The sequence below is a fragment of the Eurosta solidaginis genome, chromosome 2 (genome assembly GCF_040869045.1).
Source record: "Eurosta solidaginis isolate ZX-2024a chromosome 2, ASM4086904v1, whole genome shotgun sequence".
Classification (NCBI taxonomy): domain Eukaryota; kingdom Metazoa; phylum Arthropoda; class Insecta; order Diptera; family Tephritidae; genus Eurosta; species Eurosta solidaginis.
In genome coordinates, this window is record NC_090320.1 from 173,937,894 (window position 1) to 173,957,967 (window position 20,074).

At 38.0% G+C, this 20,074-nt stretch overlaps 1 protein-coding gene across 5 annotated transcripts in view; it reads left to right on the forward strand.

Moving 5' to 3' along the window:
- LOC137240338 (uncharacterized) overlaps positions 1 to 16,569 on the forward strand; it is a 175,701-nt gene extending 159,132 nt beyond the window's left edge. For 2 of the 5 annotated variants that reach the window (XR_010949701.1, XR_010949700.1), the window contains exon 5: positions 16,429 to 16,547. Coding sequence is in view for 2 of the 5 variants with exons in the window: in XM_067766444.1 (XP_067622545.1) it covers positions 16,429 to 16,488 (60 nt within the window). In the remaining 3 variants the exon portion in view is untranslated. Of the gene's footprint in view, positions 1 to 16,428 lie in introns of all 5 variants that reach the window. The other 3 variants (XM_067766444.1, XM_067766445.1, XM_067766446.1) reach the window with 2 other exon arrangements.
- Positions 16,570 to 20,074: the final 3,505 nt, after the last annotated feature.

A 20,074-nucleotide genomic window follows, 5' to 3' on the forward strand; every position in this document is an offset into this window, starting at 1 on the left:
TTTTCGGTTTCGTGACGAAATTAATATACCATTTCATTTTCATGAAAGGTATAAAAATAAGGTCGGTATGAGACTCTTCTAAACATAAAACAGCAAACAAAAATTTGAAATTTTATACGGCTATATTTTTAGATGCTTTGAAAAACTTTTTCATTATAACAACACCCACCCCAATGTACATATGTATATGCATTTGTATAATTTCTCATTAATGATAATTTTGTATGCACTTGGGACCTACTCCTCTAGACGATCGCAATACATATAAATTAGAAATAAATTCAAGTAAATTGTTCATTTTTGTTAAATTCTTATTACAAAAATAGTAACTTTTCTTTGTGTTAGGAGGGGATAACCCTTTATTGCTTAATGTATGAGAACATTAAAAAATTTTTTTTTAAATTTATTTACAATTTATCTAAAAATTAATTAATTCAATTTTTCACATATTACTTATAAAAAAATATTCTTTTCATTTAACTTATCAAGGGAAAACTCAAAGATATTGCATCACCATTATTTAAAAGATTGTTTATTTTACAACATCATATTGATTTTCAAACGAACGATCGCAAATAACGAGCGATACTGAAAAATCGAATCACCACGCTTGATAAGAAGTTTTGTCGCTCGTATTAGTTTGCGAAAATTGTTGTAGCTTGTGAGAGATTGTTTATTCATTCGTAGGCAAATTCGATTTCTCACTCGCGAGAAATGCCAAGCACTAAATTTTAATTGAGCGATAAGTTGTTTGAGAGATCGTATTTTGAGCGTTCTCCGCACCCTGTTCTAAAGGAATAGTTCCGCTAGTTGTTTCTTTCGATATATAAGTCAAGTAAACTTAAAATTGTATTCCTTTTAAGCGTTTGGGTGTTAAGCTAAACGCAAGTGTAAGTTTACTCATTGAATTAAATGTGAACTTTGTATATAAATAATCGCAGAATAAATTTTGCAGATTTTAGTGCGTTTGTATCATTACTCAAGATACGTTTATTTATTCCACACCAGGTGCTACAAGCTAAAATACTTCTCTGGAAAAATATTGAGCAATAAAAAAAATTGACCCCTCCCCCCACACACACCCCCACCTAGGGACGCCCCTGCGTATAATGAGCCAGTGCAAGCCTGGTTTACTTAAGAGCTAAAAGCTTTCAAAAATTAAAAAATCACTTATTTAAATTATATAATGACTATGCACAGTACGTTTTTTTCGGTCACAAGTATTTTGAACTTAATAAAAAGTGTTATAATGTTTACTTATGTGAAATCAAAAGCAACATTATTTGCAACCCGTAGTCTTTTTATGATTTCTCAAATTCTAAACGTAGAATTCTGCTATGAAGTTTAGAAATGGCATTTCTAGCGACCATCAAGGGATTTCAAACTTCGTCGTTCAATTCTCTCGCTCTAATTACTCTGCTGAGGCTGATTTATCACCTAAAAGTTATTTATATGACCTGGATTCTAGTAACTAAGTATATGTTCCATATTTGTTCCCTGAAGATGTTTTATTACACCTAGAGAGCCTAACAGAGCTATGGTCCTGATTTGATTCCAACATCTTTTCTTAAGAAATGTGCCGATAACATTAACAGCGCCTTCCTGATCTATTTAAACTTCCTTTAAAGAATGACATTATCTCGACGACTTGGAATATTTTCTTATTCCTCTCCATAAAAAAGGTAGCAAGTCGTCTATTGGAAAATATCGTGGAATAGCAAAGCTCTCCGCTATCCTTTACTTATTCTAAGCAATCGATACTAATTACCTTACATTTTTGACTTCCACATTGATCGATAGTTCTCAGCATGGCTTTTGTGGAGGGAAATCAACCACAACCAATTTGCTTGAATTTACAATTCACGTCTTCAATAGTCTTAGAAACAACGTTATATACACTGATTTCAACCAAAGCATTCGACAAAGTTGTAACGTAGCTTTACAATAACATAACCCCCCTGTACTTCTTTTTCACTCCAGCCTGACCCCCCTGTACCTTTTCTATAGCATAGCCAACAACCATCATATGGCAAATGGCAATATGCAACCAACAGCAGATGGCAGGCCAGTGTTGTAATTTTGCAACAAGACAATCATCACGTGGTGTAATTCTCCAGCATTTTGTGGCACAAACCGTATAAAAGGAGTGAATTTGCATTTTGCAATTCAGTCCCCGCAGGTGAGCCAGCGGGAGTGGTTGTCTTTTTAAGACATAATTACTACTCCGGCTAGCTAACTGATCGGAAAGGGTGTCGTAATGGCGCGGGTCACCCTTCACCTGGCCTGGACAGGAGTGGTGTCTTCGGACTTTCTCCCTCCGTCGCCCACCCAGGTGTCGAGTGGCACAACGCCGACTAAGCAACCCCTCCCCCCTCAGCTCTATGGTAGTAAGCTGGCCGGAGCGGCATATCTGACTACTCCCACTAGCGAGCGGGGGAGTAGAGGGTGAGGCCGTGGCGCGAATCACCCCGTGCTGGGCCTGGACGACAGGAGTGGTGTCTTCGGACTTTCTCCCTCCATCGCACATGCTCTGGTTCCGGCCGTGAACCGATGTGTGCGCACAAGGGGCTACCGCTGTACCGTTAAGGTGTACTTCCCCTCCGCCCACGGATCGATTCGCGATGTCTCGGCTAGTGCAGTCCCGCCCCCATTGCGCGGCTTCTATCTACCGCGCAAGTAGGGTGGTGGGGGTGTCCAGCGGTGGAGCCAGCACTAACTGAGTCCTAGCAGTCTCTTCCGTAGGTTACCGACACCGCCGACTACCGATCCATCCGATACCGTCGCTACCACTGACGACTATCGATCCGTCCGATCCCGCCGAATACCCCACCCGGAATAAACAGTCACTGTACAGGTAAACTCCGTCGCCAGCCTACTCCTCGTTCCTCCGCCCTGGTGCGCGCTCCGTCGCCAACCGCTGCTGATGTAGCATCATCTGGTGTCGCCGCTGCTTCCATCCCGCCCCTGCTGCAACGACCGTTGGCCGTCCGCTTTCCTACCGGCGTTCAGCCGCTGTGCGGATCCCACCGCTGCTCCCTCCCGCCGCTGCTACGACGACCACTGGCCGTCCGGCGTTAAGCCGCCGGGATGATCACGTCACTGCTTCTATTCCGCCGCTGCTACGACGACCGTTGGCTGTACGCTATCCTACCGCCGTGCAGATCCCGCCGCTGCTACGACGACCGTTGGTCGTTCGCCATCTTACCGCCGCTCAGCCGCCGTGCTGATCCCGCCACTGCAGCCATGACCGTTGGCCGTCCGCTATCCTACCGCCACTCAGGCACCGTGCTGATCCTGCCACTAGAGCCACCACCGTTGGCCGCCGCTACTACCGTCCGCCGTTCAGCCGCCGTGCTGATCCCGCCGCTGCGTCCATACCGCCTCTGTATCCATACCACCGTACCTATCCGGCCGCTACTACTGTCCGTCGTTCAGCCGCCTTGCTTATCCCGCCGATGCTTCCATACCGCCTAACCTATCCCTCCTCTTCTACAACGACCGTTATCCGCCGCTCTCCTCCCTCCCCGCCAGCATGCCGTTGCTGTCCTCCTAACACCTCCAGCCGCGTGTGAGTGTGTTCGTAACACATAAATATTGTGTTTTTATTCAGTAGGGGTTTGTAGGACCTTTACTCGACTCTGGATTTACTTAGCGCTACCTCAACCTTCGACAAAACCCACCTCATAAAGTATGCCACTCGTTACTTGTCTATAAACTCGAGGTGCTTGGCTCTCAACTTGGCCTAGCACGCTGGATCTTCTCCTATATTTCTAGCAGAATTTAAAGTGTAATTTTTAAAAATATTTGTTGGAATGCCATTGATATTTCCTCGGGTGAGCCTTAGGGCAGCCATCTTGGTCAGATCTGTTTTTGCACTTAATAAACGATATTTCCACAATACAATATACAGTGAACAGATGTACATACCTAAACGATTTTTAAGATAAATATAAAATAAACAAGTAAGAACGGGACTGTCTTCGGCTGTGCCGAAGACTTCATACCTTTCATGAACGGGGCTGAACAATAATCTTATCCCGTTCGTAATCTCCGAATAATCGGATGTATAAGATAAGAAATATATAGTGAACAGATCTACATACCTTAACGATTTTTAAGATAAATATAAAATAAACAAGTAAGAACGGGACTGTCTTCGGCTGTGCCGAAGACTTCATACCTTTCATGAACGGGGCTGAACAATAATCTTATCCCGTTCGTAATCTCCGAATAATCGGATGTATAAGATAAGAAATATATAGTGAACAGATCTACATACCTTAACGATTTTTAAGATAAATATAAAATAAACAAGTAAGAACGGGACTGTCTTCGGCTGTGCCGAAGACTTCATACCTTTCATGAACGGGGCTGAACAATAATCTTATCCCGTTCGTAATCTCCGAATAATCGGATGTATAAGATAAGAAATATATAGTGAACAGATCTACATACCTTAACGATTTTTAAGATAAATATAAAATAAACAAGTAAGAACGGGACTGTCTTCGGCTGTGCCGAAGACTTCATACCTTTCATGAACGGGGCTGAACAATAATCTTATCCCGTTCGTAATCTCCGAATAATCGGATGTATAAGATAAGAAATATATAGTGAACAGATCTACATACCTTAACGATTTTTAAGATAAATATAAAATAAAAAACAGGTAGGTACTTTGTGTGAGGATGCAAAGTTTCAGGTTTTTTGTGGTCTGCGTGTAAAAACTATGACTACGAATCACGTATTTCAAAAATATATGTCGAAAACGTAACTATTTGATGAAATTTGATGAATTTTGAAGATTCTAGCCGTAAAAAAGGGGTCAAAATGACAGTTTATATGAAGTATATAATATATATACGACCGATCTCTATGATTTTTTCAGACAACAATATATGCTATATACGTAAGCATTTTGAGAAATTTGAAGCTTCTAACTGTTAAAACGGGGCAGAAATTGCGCAAAGTTTCTTATCTGAACAATCGGTTGTATGAGATATATACTATGTGTACCACCGATTTCAATGATTTTTTCAGACATCAATATATGCTATACACGTAAGCAGTTGGTGAAATTTGAAGCTTCTAGCTGTTAAAATGGGGCCGAAATCGTAAAAAAATATATATATACTATGTATATATACTATATATACCATCATATATATATTATATATATCACCGATCTCTATGATCTTTTGACACAACAATACATACTATATACGTAAGCAATCGGTGAAATTTGAAGCTTATAACTGTTAAAATGGGGAAGAAATTGCGCAAAGTTTCTTATCTGAACAATCGGTTGTATGGGATATATACTATATATACCACCGGTATCTATGATTTTCTCAGACAACAATATATGCTATACACGTAAGCATTTGGTGAAATTTGAACATATCTAAACGATTTTTAAGATAAATATAAAATAAATAAAATAAAAAATAGGTAGGTAATCTGTGTGAGGATGCAAAGCTTCACGTTTTTTGTGGTCTGCATGTAAAAACTAAGGCTACGAATCACGTATTTCAAAAATATATGACGTAAACGTAACTATTTGATGAAATTTGATGAATCTTGAAGCTTCTAGCCGTAAAAAAGGGGTCAATATGACAGTTTATATGAAGTATATAATATATATACCACCGATCTCTATGATTTTTTCAGACAACAATATATGCTATATACGAAAGCATTTTGTGAAATTTGAAGCTTCCAACTGTTAAAACGGGGCAGAAATTGCGCAAAGTTTCTTATCTGAACAATCGGTTGTATGAGATATATACTATGTATATCACCGATCTCAATGATTTTTTCAGACATCAATATATGCTATACACGTAAGCAGTTGGTGAAATTTGAAGCTTCTAGCTGTTAAAATGGGTTAGAAATTGCGAAAAGTTTCTTATCTGAACAATCGGTTGTATGAGATATATACTATATATAGAACCGATCTCTATAATTTTTTCAGACAACAATATATGCTATATACGTAAGCAATCAGTGAAATTTGAAGCTTATAGCTGTTAAAATGGGGTAGAAATTGCGAAAAGTTTCTTATCTGAACAATCGGTTGTATTAGATATATACTATATATACAACCGATCTCTATGATTTTTTCAGACAACAATATATGCTATATAAGTAAATATTCGGTGAAATTTGAAGCTTCTAGCTGTTAAAATGGGGCTAAAATTTGCGAAAATATATATATATATACTATATATATATACTATATATACCACCATATATATACTATATATACCACCGATTTTTATGATTTTTTCAGACAACAATATATGCTATATACCTAAACATTCGTTGAAATTTAAAGCCTCTAGCTCTTAAAATGGGGCAGTAATTACGAAAAGTTCCTTATCTGAACAATCGGTTGTGGGGGATATATACTATATATACGACCGATCTTATAAATTTTTTCAGGCAACAATATGTTCAATATACGAAAGTATATGGTGAAGTTTGAAGCTTCAATCTGTTAAATTGGGTAAGATATTACAAAAATCCTCTTTTTCTGAAAAATCGGTTGTATGGAGGATATATGCTATAGTGGTCCGATCCGGTCGGTTCCGACAAATGTCTAATCGGACACCCAAATACACCTGCTCACCAAATTTTATCAAGATATCTCAAAAATTGAGGGACTAGTTTGCATACAAACAGACAGACGGACAGACGGACAGACGGACATGGCTAAAACAACTCAGCTCTTCAACCTGATTATTTCGGTATACTTAATGGTGGGTCTATCTATTTTCCTTTGAGGACTTACAATTTTCGGTTTCGTGACGAAATTAATATACCATTTCATTTTCATGAAAGGTATAAAAATAGGTAGGTAATCTGTGTGAGGATGCAAAGCTTCACGTTTTTTGTGGTCTTCATGTAAAAACTAAGGCTACGAATCACGTATTTCAAAAATATATGACGTAAACGTAACTATTTGATGAAATTTGATGAATCTTGAAGCTTCTAGCCGTAAAAAAGGGGTCAATATGACAGTTTATATGAAGTATATAATATATATACCACCGATCTCTATGATTTTTTCAGACAACAATATATGCTATATACGAAAGCATTTTGTGAAATTTGAAGCTTCTAACTGTTAAAACGGGGCAGAAATTGCGCAAAGTTTCTTATCTGAACAATCGGTTGTATGAGATATATATTATGTATATCACCGATCTCAATGATTTTTTCAGACATCAATATATGCTATACACGTAAGCAGTTGGTGAAATTTGAAGCTTCTAGCTGTTAAAATGGGGTAGAAATTGCGAAAAGTTTCTTATCTGAACAATCGGTTGTATGAGATATATACTATATATAGAACCGATCTCTATGATTTTTTCAGACAACAATATATGCTATAGACGTAAGTAATCAGTGAAATTTGAAGCTTATAGCTGTTAAAATGGGGTAGAAATTGCGAAAAGTTTCTTATCTGAACAATCGGTTGTATGAGATATATACTATATATACAACCGATCTCTATGATTTTTTCAGACAACAATATATGCTATATAAGTAAATATTCGGTGAAATTTGAAGCTTCTAGCTGTTAAAATGGGGCTAAAATTTGCGAAAATATATATATATATACTATATATATATACTATATATACCACCATATATATACTATATATACCACCGATTTTTATGATTTTTTCAGACAACAATATATGCTATATACGTAAGCATTCGCTGAAATTTGAAGCCTCTAGCTCTTAAAATAGGGCAGTAATTACGAAAAGTTCCTTATCTGAACAATCGGTTGTGGGGGATATATACTATATATACGACCGATCTCATAAATTTTTTCAGGCAACAATATGTTCAATATACGAAAGTATATGGTGAAGTTTGAAGCTTCAATCTGTTAAATTGGGTAGGATATTACAAAAATCCTCTTTTTCTGAAAAATCGGTTGTATGGAGGATATATGCTATAGTGGTCCGATCCGGTCGGTTCCGACAAATGTCTAATCGGACACCCAAATACACCTGCTCACCAAATTTTATCAAGATATCTCAAAAATTGAGGTACTAGTTTGCATACAAACAGACAGACGGACAGACGGACAGACGGACATGGCTAAAACAACTCAGCTCTTCAACCTGATTATTTCGGTATACTTAATGGTGGGTCTATCTATTTTCCTTTAAGGAATTACAATTTTCGGTTTCGTGACGAAATTAATATACCATTTCATTTTCATGAAAGGTATAAAAATGGTAAAAACCCTTATCTGAACGATCAGTTGTATGGGATATATATTATATATAGCTCCGATCGAAATGATTTTTACAGGAAATCTTCTATGATATATTAGAATATATATCACCAAGTTTCAAGGTTTTATTTTGGAAACTAAGGGAGAAATGGCCAAAAATCTTTCTATCTGAACGATCGGTTGTATGGGATTGGTATATACTATATACATATAGCTTCTTTGATCAAAGTGATTTTTTCAGGAAATCTTCTATGATATATTAGAATAAATATCACCAAGTTTAACGTTTTTATATTGGAAATTAAGGGAGAAATGGCTAAAAGCCTTTCTATCTGAGCGATCGGTTGTATGGGATTTATATTATATATAGCTCCTATCGAAATGATTTTTTTATGAAATCTTCTATGATATATTAGTATAAATATCACCAAGTTTAAGGGTTTTATATGGAAATTAAGGGAGAAAATGTCAAATATCTTTCTATCTGAACGATCGGTTGTATGGGATATATACTATATATAGCTCCGATCAAAGTGATTTTTTCAGAAAATCTTCTATGATATATTAAAATATATATCACCGAGTTTCAAGTTTATACTTTCTAAATGAAGGGAGAAATGGCCAAAAATCTTTCTATCTGAACGATCGGTTTTGTGGGATATACCTATATATAGCTTCGATCAAAGTGGTTTTTTCAGGATATCTTCTATGATATATTAGAATATATATCACCGAGTTTCACGTTTATACTTTCTAAATTGCGGCAGTAATGACCAAAATCGTCTTATCTGAACGATCGGTTGTATGGGAGATATATATTTTAGTGGTCCGATCCTACCGGATCCGACAAATGTCTAATATAATACAAAAATACATCCTTGTGCCAAATTTCATTGAGATATCTCAAAATTTGAGGGACTAGTTTGCGTTCAAACAGACAGGCGGACGGACAGACGGACATGGCTATATCAACTCAGTTCGTCGCCCTGATCAATTCGGTATACTTAATGGTTAGTCTATCTTCTATATTCCTCAACGTTACAAACATCGGACCAAAGATAATATACCATTTCATGTTCATGAAAGATATAATAAGGTATTGGAAATGCATTTAAAGAACAAATTTAATATTCTCCCGTTGATTGAAGGTTATTACAACATTTATATACACACAGTCTCCAGCTTTTTAAGAAAAACTAGCTCCGCACCAAGGTTCACTTTTTCACAGGACCTCCCCTAAGTACTTCCGGTACTGGGCTTGTGACGGGTCTCATAAAATGACATTGAAATGAAACAAAACCTAGAAAATTAAATATTAGTACCGAGAATGATTTAACTGTCTGGTTGGTAAATGTTTTGTTGTTGTTGTTGTTGTAGCGATAAGGTTACTCCCCGAAAGCTTTGGGGAGTGTTATCGATGAGATGGTCCTTTGCCGGGTACAGATCCGGTACGCTCCGGTAACACATCACCATTAAGGTACTAGCCCGACCATCTCGGAAACCTTCAGGCCATCCCTCCCTCCCCACCCTCAAGTTCCATGAGGAGTTTGGGGTCGCCAGAGCCTCGTCTGTTAGGGAAACAGGATTCGCCGCTCGAAGGTGAGGTTGACAATTTGGTTGGAGAACCTATAAATTGCGCTACACAACCCCATGAATCCCTGATAAATTTTTGCGCGAAGGAGAGCGCTGACACCATCGCTATTCAATTGAAAAGCGCAGATTTTTCAAAGATACTTCACCACCATTAAACTGATATTATAATCACGCTTATGAGGCGAAATCCTCTTCCTGATTTTAATAAGTTGATGAACCTTTCATAATTCATTTTTGAGCGCCTTCGTGCTGACGGAGGCTGATGCGGAAAGGACTCAGGTATGCACAAGCACTGTCCACGCCATAATATAAGTCATGCTTGGCGAAAACGCCAAAATTGGCAAATATATGTATTTTGCCACGAATTGGAAATATCCAGCCTCAATGAAGAGCCCTCACATATTGCATTAAAGCTAATTGTCTTTCCCTAAACATGGTTGTTTTTGTTGTGGTTGAGGCTACTCACAAATTGTCATCAAAGTCCACCCGAGGTAAGGGGTGCGTCGAGTTGCCTTAAAGTATCTTTTATTAAGCCATTAATGGTGTTCGATGCTATGAGGACTCCACCAGCCATCTCAAAGTAGGAATATTGATAATGGAGTATTTTTTAATATTTGGGCCACAACTTATAAAAAAACAAAATTATGGCATTATTTTTTAGAAGAACTGATTTTATTTTATTAGATGATTTGTGAATGACGTTTAGAAAGTTTCATACTTGTGTGCATTTTTTATTAAGGTTCAACATTCTTTAATTTTTAGCCCCGCAAATAAGGGTTTGTTGTTGTTTTTGTGCTTTGGGGCGAATCTCAGATGGGGCAGTGAGACGTTCGCCATATGATTTTGCAGTCACACGATTCGATGCTCCGCTCGACATGGCAAACTGCAATGATCGTATTGGAGCCGGCTGCCTGAGTAATTTTTGTAATGCCCTGGTTACCGGGTAATTGGATAGCCGGATATTATCCCAACTTTCTGGTACTCCGTAATAACTCATGCTCGGATTAATTTACAAATACATACCCTTATCTTTATTCAGAAAGGCCCAAACAATTTGTCGAAACTACATTGATCACAGATTTTGCGTAATGTTCGAGTGTCTGAGTTTTTCGGTACTCGAGTAATACCCGGGCAGTTGGATCCCGACACCTGCCTACCCGGGTACCTCATTACTCAGGTAAAATTATCAGCCCTACCTCCCAACAGACGCATGGCAAACTATAGGAGCACACTGGTATTTTCATCGTCAGCGCCTCGGTATAGAACCTTCTTCCCCCACTACATCTACAGTCATACGTCATCTTGAAAAGGAGCTCTCGCTGCTCTTTTAAACGTCCGAGACAGCGAAAGTTATTTCGGCAAAGTAGCGGCTTATTCTACGACCAGCTAACTCTAATATTTACATTAACCGGCAGCATTAGGGCAGGAGTGTGGTCTTCATTAAGTTGCTCCATACAGTGCGCTGTTTATTTTTCTTATAATTGACTAGCAGACCCGGCAGACGTTGTTCTGCTCTAAATTTGGTCTATCTGCATACATTTTAATAAGCTTTTTCCGTCTAACCCTGTCCTACCCCTCTTAACTTTTTCCTAATCCTTTTATTCACTCCTTTCTCCGTCTTTTCGCTTCATCTATCTCTATCTTCGTCTCATTTTATCACTCTCTCAGTCTCCTTCTTCTTCTCTCTTTTCTCCTCTCTCTTCTCATTCTTCTTCATCCCTGATTGGCAGTCCCAGAGGGTGGTACGTATTTTGTTCCAGCCGCATTCCGAGTCCCAGTCCCACTCCGAGTCTCAGTGCCAGTCCTAGTCCTAATCCCAGTCCCAGCCCGTCTCTGGTCTACTTCCGGGAAAAAAGGATCGTAAATACTAATATAGGCAAATTTATATACCAAATTTCAAGCAATTCGAATTGGAAGTATGTAAATAGGTATGTTGGTATTATTAATTCATGTCTTTATTTCGGCTTCGCATGCATATTTATCAGTTTCGCCAGGTTGATGCGACTAAATCGAATATCACAATGAAAATTACTTTGAAGCTCTCAGCAACAGCTTGCATTTGATATCTATAATACCCACACATTCTAGGGGTATCCGTGTCCACGTTTTGGCCTATATCTTGAGACCCTAGTCACCCAGAGGTATGAAAATTACTCTCTCCTGAGACACTCATCAACAGCTTTCATTTGTTATCCATATTCTAGGGGTACCCGGGTCCTTTTTTTTGGCCTATATCTCGAGACCCTAGTCACCAAGGGGTACGAAAAATACACCGTTCAAAGTACTCATAAACAGCTTCCATTTGATACCCATTTTGTACAAACTCATCCCAGGATTACCCAGGTCCACGTTTTGATCTCAAGACCCTAGCATATGTGCGTCGATCGCAACCAAACCTATGTAATAACCACCGCGTGAGGTATACGCAACTTATGTGAAAGCTTGAACAAGATCGACCAACGCATCTCTTCAAACACTGGCGACCAACTAAGCGACGCATTTCTGGTTTTGCTACAAAAAGTTTCTGAGCGAGAACTTAGCAGTCCTAGGTGATTCAGTTTGGAGTATGCATAAAACATGCAAGGCCGGCCACTTAGAGATATATCTCTATCATTTCGTCAAAGCTTCTTGTACCTAATGTTCTTGAATTCATGTGTAGTATGGCAAACTTGAAGTATATTCGGAGAGCCTGTCATAAACTTGTATTAATATTTTAATGAAAAATGTAAAAAAATGCACTTAGTGCTTAGATACAAAAAGGTACCATATTTAATACTATTTCACAAAAGAGGCCGTCTCTTCTGTTCTTCCCCTTTCTCTCATCATTATTATTGTATGGGAGTTTTCAAAATGAGCTGTCACTACATATACCACCTTGTCTTTATTACATCATGGTGGGGTATATATATCCGGTCTTCTCGTTTTAAACGTTTTTTTATATGCCTTAAATGTCTATTACATTATGGGTAACTATGACATCTATCTGAGAAATACTAGCGGGGCTCATTTAACCTTATAAATGCCTTATAAAGTGTGTAAACGTATAAATTTATCTAGTGCGTAAACGAACTGTAAAATTTTGTATGAAAAATCATTTACACAATTTGTATAAATTTACGCGCACATTTCATTGTGTAAACGCGGTAAACTCAAAGGAATGCAACCTAGCAAACATAATTTCCGTCCTTTTCATCAGAAATCTCCAACATCAGCAAGTCATTTACAAGAATTTCTTAATTTCTTTAATGAGTCCCCATACTGTTTTATGGCCATGAAAGTTGGTTGGCAAACATTTAGTGGGGATAACGCATAACCAAAGAGGGTCGAATATCGAAAGAAATCAGCATCACATACTTGCTGTCATCCGGTGGCAAAATCCTGAGCCAGATAAATAATTTTGCATGCAAATGCAACAACAACGATTTGAGCCAGATAAATCCAGATAGAAGTATGGTTCAATTTGTGAGCCAGATAATTTGTTAATTACTTCTTTTTAGGTTGGCAACGCGGCCTTTAATAAACCTACTTTTTCAAAAATAGATGTTGCTGCTTAGCTTTCGCCGTATGAGTTAAATGAAAAACAGCGGCGACATCTGCCTATCACATTTCACGTGTGCGAAGATTTCACGACATCTGCTTTTCAAGTCTCTCAATGATCCAGAGCATTCCCGTGAGAAGTGAGCGTGAGCCGGAGCTGTAAAACTCACTGAAAGACGGCAACTATCGTTTTATGTCCCACGTATTAAATAGCTTAGGCCCGAGCTGATAGTCTCAGTTCAGACAGAGATACAAATTGTCGACAACACGTTTCCTTTCCCCCTTTCGGGTGAAATCACCACATGGTTGGAAAATTTTATAACAAAACGGTATTTTGAATTTTCTCTCTCTTACCCAAGGTTACGACACCATGTTTTCATTTGGGACTAAATTTCAAAAAAATTAACCAAATTTTTGTTTTATTTTATTGGTATACAACCAATCGAGATCGAGAGTGTCGTATTCGTTGTAAAATATAAAATTTTAGAACATTTTCACGGTTTCCTATATACAATTTTAAATAAAAGAAGTAAGGAACTCTAAGTTCGGATGTATCGGAACAATACATACTCAGCTGAGAGCTCTGGAGGCAAAATAAGGGAAAATCAATATGTAGGAAAATGAACCTAGGCTAACCCTGGAATGTGTTTGTATGACATGGGTATCAAATGAATGGTATTATACAGTATTTAAAAGGTAGTGGGCCTTAGTTCTATAGATGGACGCCTTTTCGAGATATCGCCATAAAGGTGGACCTGGGGTGACTTTAGAATGTGTTTGTAAGAATGTGGATCAGGATCATCTGTCGGGAACTGCTAATTTATTTATATATGCCATACCACGAACAGTATTCCTGCCATGATTCCAAGGGCTTTTGATTTCGCCCTGCAGAACTTTTTCATTTTCTTCTACTTAATATGGTAGGTGGCACATCCATTTTACAAAGTTTTTTCTAAAGTTATATTTTACGTCAAAAAACCAATCCAATCGTCATGGTTCATCCCTGTTTTCGTATTTGGTATAGAATTATGGCATTTTTTCATTTTCGATATCGAAAATCGACCACTCCCGGTCAAAATTGAATTTTACCCATTTTTAATACCAAAATAAAGTGAGTTCAGATAAGTACGTGAACTAAGTTTAGTAAAGATATATCGATTTTTGCTCAAGTTATCGTGTTAACGGCCGAGCGGAAGGAAACAGAAAACTGTTATCGTCATGGAAGCTATGCCCCTACCAAATTTCACAAGTAGTGGCAAATTTTTGTACGGCTTATGGCATTAAAAGTATTCTAGAAAAATTAAAGAAAAAGGGTGCAGCCACGCCCATTTTGAAATTTTCGTTTAGTTTTGTATTTTGTTGCACCATATCATCACTGGAGTTGAATGTTGACATAATTTACTTATATACTGTAAAGATATTCAATTTTTTGTTAAAATTTGACTTAAAAAAATTTTTTTTTAAAGAGTGGGCGTGTTCGTCATCCGATTTTGCTAATTTTTATTTAAAACACATATAGTAATAGGAGGAACATTCCTGCCAAATTTCATCATGATATCTTCAACGATTGCTAAATTACAGCTTGCAAACCTTTTAAATTACCTTCTTTTAAAAGTGGGCGGTGCCACGCCCATTGTCCAAAATTATACTAATTTTCTGTTCTGCGTCATAAGGTCAACCCACTATCAAGTTTCATCGCTTTATCCATCTTTGATAATGAACTATCGCAGTTTTTCGGTTATTCGAAATTTTCGATATCGAAAAAGTGGGCGTCATTATAGTCCCATTTCGTTCATTTTAAATAGCGATCTGAGATGAGCATCCAGGAACTTCGTACAAAATTTCATTAAGATACCTCAAAATTTACTCATGTTATAGTGCTTACGGGTGGACGGACATGGCTAAATGAATTTCTTTTTTCGCCCAGATCATTTGATATATAGAAGTCTATATTTATCTCGATTAGTTTATGACGTTACGGGTACCGTTATGCGAACAAAATTAATATACCCTGTGAGCTCTGCTGAGCTGAGTATAAAAATTTACTGAATAACGAAATCGTTATATTTATCGAGATTTTCTAAATATCTCGGCCCCTGTTTCATTAACAAGTATCATGAAGACCTGAACTATGTGTGAATTTCAATAAGAAGTTACTTAAAACTCGATCGCGAAATTCTACATGCTCTTTATGGATTTTCTAAATATCTCGATCCCTTTCCAATATAGTAGGTTTTTTATTGTTAATATTGCATTTAATAAGACTGTAGCTTATAAGCTATATTCAAAGTTTCAAATCTCCAGCTAACCGAAAATTTACTTAAAAATCTGTTGTAAGAGTCCCCAGTTTTGTTCTAAAATTCGCGAACAAACATGAAACAAAACTAATATAATGGAAGTAAAATAACTATGGTCGCCAGTAAAAGTTGACCTTAAATCACGGTAACCACATCATATATTTTCTTGTGCGAAAAATAGTATTCAAGTAATTTGGAATTTTTCTATCTCTCTCTTTTCTATGAAACGGCGTCAGTTCCATGCAAGACACAAAAATCACTTTCAGCAGTGCATTGGAAGAAAATTTGTTAAAATTAACATATTCCAATTGAAAATACACTTACGTTAAAGAGACTATAAGTACTAATCAAGAGAAAAAGAACACATATGCTCAAATAGGATTGCAAATTCTATTCAAATAACTCATAAAAACAGTCACTGTTCTCACTGGTACTAACCCGACTGTCTTGTGAAAGGATAGTTGGCGAAACAAGGGTCTCATATGCACGCTTGCTAAAAACTTTTAGAAAACGGTAGCAAAAAGTGTATGAGTTTTTTTGAGAGGTGGATACTAATTGACAAACGACATTTTCCTTGAGCATTTCTTGAGCGTATTTTGTATGACATTTTTCATTTCTTGCGATGTGGATACCGCGCCTAAGGCGCCAATTTTTTTGTATATGCAAATCAATAAACACAAATATAATTCTAAAATACTTACTTCTATGCTTATTAAAACTAAAGAATTTCATTTATTTTAACAGGAATCTTTCGATGCTGATCAGGATTCACGCAACAGGGCTCGTAGGCGCAGCATTTTCTAAACTTCAAACATTTATATGTACATACATACATACACATAGCACATAGTAATTTCTTATCACAACGTATTTTGTATAATTTATAACCATGGCAAATATAGAAAAAAAAACATATTTTTTCATCCGCTTATTTGCAGTGTGAATGTACGATGCAAAATGTAAGTATCTTTAATTTCGGAATTTAAAACTTTTTTTAAACTACCCCCTTTGTTCAGGGTCCGTACTTTTTACGATCTGTGATCAAAACTCGTTTAAATCACAATAGCTCTGGAATTAATGGCATATGCGAACTATCGACAAATAATACTCGTTAGATTCATAACTTATTCTATTTTTTAGAAATAATTTGACAGTTGCAGAGTTATCATTTGAGTGAAAATGGGTTTCAGTCACTGATCATAAAACCTAATACGGGCCCAGGTTATTTTCGATCCGCTTCTTATTCGAGTGAGTCGATAAATAAATACACTTGTGTTCATTGAAACAGTAGTGACCCATTGCTTATAAAAAATGGGGATGTTATTTTAACCCGCCTCTCATTGATCCGTAACTGAGTTTTCGGAACGCTCTTCAGAGTCGACGATCCCCCGCGAGTTAACCACGTCAGTACAAAGTTACATACGTAAGTACATATATAAATTTATACACCACATATGTATATACCTATATTAGGGTGGGTCGATTTGTATGGACGAAAGTTAACCGATATCGCGCCATCGATAGCATTTGGGATCAGGAAAAACAGTTCCACTACGCACACCCAAATAATTTTCGAGCTTGCGAAATTTCATTGTTTTTTGTACTTTTTTCGACTTTGATTTTTAAGGGTTTTTTCATGTACATTTATTCCCTGTCCGAACCAAAAATTTCGCAGGCTCGAATTTTTTTTTTTTCTGATATGCGTAGTGGGACTTTTTTCCTGAGCCCAAATCCTATCGAAAAATCGATGGCGCGATATCGGTTAATAAATTGACCCACCCTAATATATGTATATACATATATACACTGCATACATATATACATAATTATTGTTTATGCATCACATACATATTAAAGATATACGCCGCCGCCGATTTGCGACGTTTTTCGAACCCCGGCGCAGAATGTCAAAAATTTCGGCACGGCGGCGTCGGCTGCGGCGTTCGGCATGTTACTGTATTTTCTACTCTTTTAAGACTGCCATTTATTGTTCATCTAGAAAATTGGTCCGATATGGTCGAAAGGGGTATCAAGAGATGTGCATCACTGCCGGTTATAAAAATCCAATTGCGAAATTTAACACTTTCTAGCCATTCAAAAGTTATTTGAGAAGAGGCGCTTTCAATGCCAGCTTAACACGGATTTCGTATGACCGAATTCAAAAAGTTATTAAAACAAAACACTTAAAGATAAGATATCACAAGACGAACATGATTCCCCATCTGCGCTTCGAGGGAGATCTTAAGGCCACAATAGAGGTGGACGGTTGGCGCAAGGGTGCGCAAATGGCGGACGAGGCGATACATGTGTACACCGATGGTTCCAAAGTAGTGGAAGGAGTAGGGCCTGCGGTATACTGCGCTGATCCGGAAATAAGCAGATCCTACAGGCTGCCGGATTACTGTAGCGTTTTGCAAGCGGAAATATTAGCCGTAACCAAAGCAGTAGAAACCCTGGAAGAGAATAGCTTAAGCTGAAACCGTGTTAACTTTTATATTGACAGTCAAGCAGCAATTAAGCAATAATCCCGCATCGCACAGCATCTAAATGCGTGTTAGAGTATAAGCAGTCTCTGGAGAGAATCGGGACAGGGAGAAGCATACATCTATATTGGGTCCCAGGGCATATGGGAATAGATGGGAAAGAAAAAGCTGACGAACTAGCTAAAAAGGGCCCATCTCTTGAAGCTTGCTCCGTAGATGTCCCAATTAGATTGGGCGAGATTAAGCGAAGGCGTGGGATCAATCGCGGTGCTGTAAATTCTCGAAGATTATGTGTAGGTCTTACAACCTTAGACTAACACAGTTGCATCTATCATTAAAAAGAGAGGACTGTCGACTCATGACGGGTATTCTGACTGGACACTGCCTTCTGGCGTCACATGCCTTTAAATTAGGCTTGGTCAGTGATAGCAGATGTAGGAAGTGCGGGCTGGAGGAGGAAACGATCAAGCACGTTCTGTGCTCGTGCCTTGTCTTTGCCAGGCTAAGGCCCCAGCCATTAGGAGTGATACAGCTGTCAGATCTAGCAGCAGCAAGTGGCTTAAGTCCTAGGAAGCTTCTAGTATTTGCCAAGAGGACGGAGTTATTTTATAACATAGGTCCTCGTTTTGATAGGGGTTTTCAGTTTGGTCGTTAAAACAAACTTCTGGTAACACTACGGACTCAATCAGTCTATGTGAGGTCCTCATGGACCGGCCAGTTCAACCTACCTACCTGAGATATATAATAAATTTAAATGCTCACTTCGCACTATTTTTTCAAAAAATATTAATAAAGAATGAAGAACAATGAATTTAAATAAAATGGCCCAAGGCGAACATGTTTACAAATTGTCCTTAAGATGTTAAAAAAGCCAGTTACCGGACAAAGGTGCCGAATTTTATATCCCGATTGGCTGAAAAAAAACGAAATCAGTGATGCAAAGTCCTTTAGTAGAATGCAGTGGTTTAAATTCTCCTTTGAAATGATTCTCAGCTCACGCTTAAGTGTATATACATACCTTCAGCACGTATAAGAATGATTTGAAAATAATGGCCACAGGCCCAGGCCCACAGGTCGATGAGCTTTGCAACAAAATAAACGGCTACCTACCTGATCTCTCCAGTTTCTTCACCTCGCGAAACCTGACATTATCACCGACTAAAACATCGGCGACCTTATTTACAACATGGACGTCCCAAATGTCGACCATTTTGAACATCCACGTCAATGGCACTACGCTATCGACTGTCTTACACCCCAAAATCTTCGGTGTGACGTTTGATTAGTATCTATATTTCGGTGAGCATGTAGTAGGCTCTATTATATACCGGCGGCGTTGGCGGCGCTCCGGCGTACGCCGGTGTTCTTGCTTTAAAATGCTTGATTTTTCTATTTAAAAAAATAATAATTTGGAAAGGTTTTGTTTGCATGTATTAAGGAAATCAACGTTTTAGCCATTTCGGAAAGATTCAGGGTTTTTGCCTCAAAATTTCGCAGATTGTTCAAAAAATTTCAGGGGTAGCTCCTTGCGGAGGGATTGTCCCTCGTTCACTTACTCCAGAGAGGGTTCGAACCTAACCCCAGCCTTTGGATACATAAAATGGTCACACTTTTATCTGTATATCTCGTGCAAAGCGCAGTTTTACCTAGGATTAATTCCTAATAATCGTCGCGAACACAATTTCTTGAAATCATTTGTGGCTCCTTGGCGGCCACGCACAAAGGCGACTGAAAGTTGCAATTAATGGTCTATTAATACTCAAGACTTTCATGGCACAGGGCGCCTTCAGGTTTTTTCGACTGTTTTTAAGAGATACAATTCCCGATGTGCACCAGTCGCAACCATGCCTCCTGACCCTCACACTATATGCCAGCACAGAAGCTATAGGACTGCGACTTCGAACTCA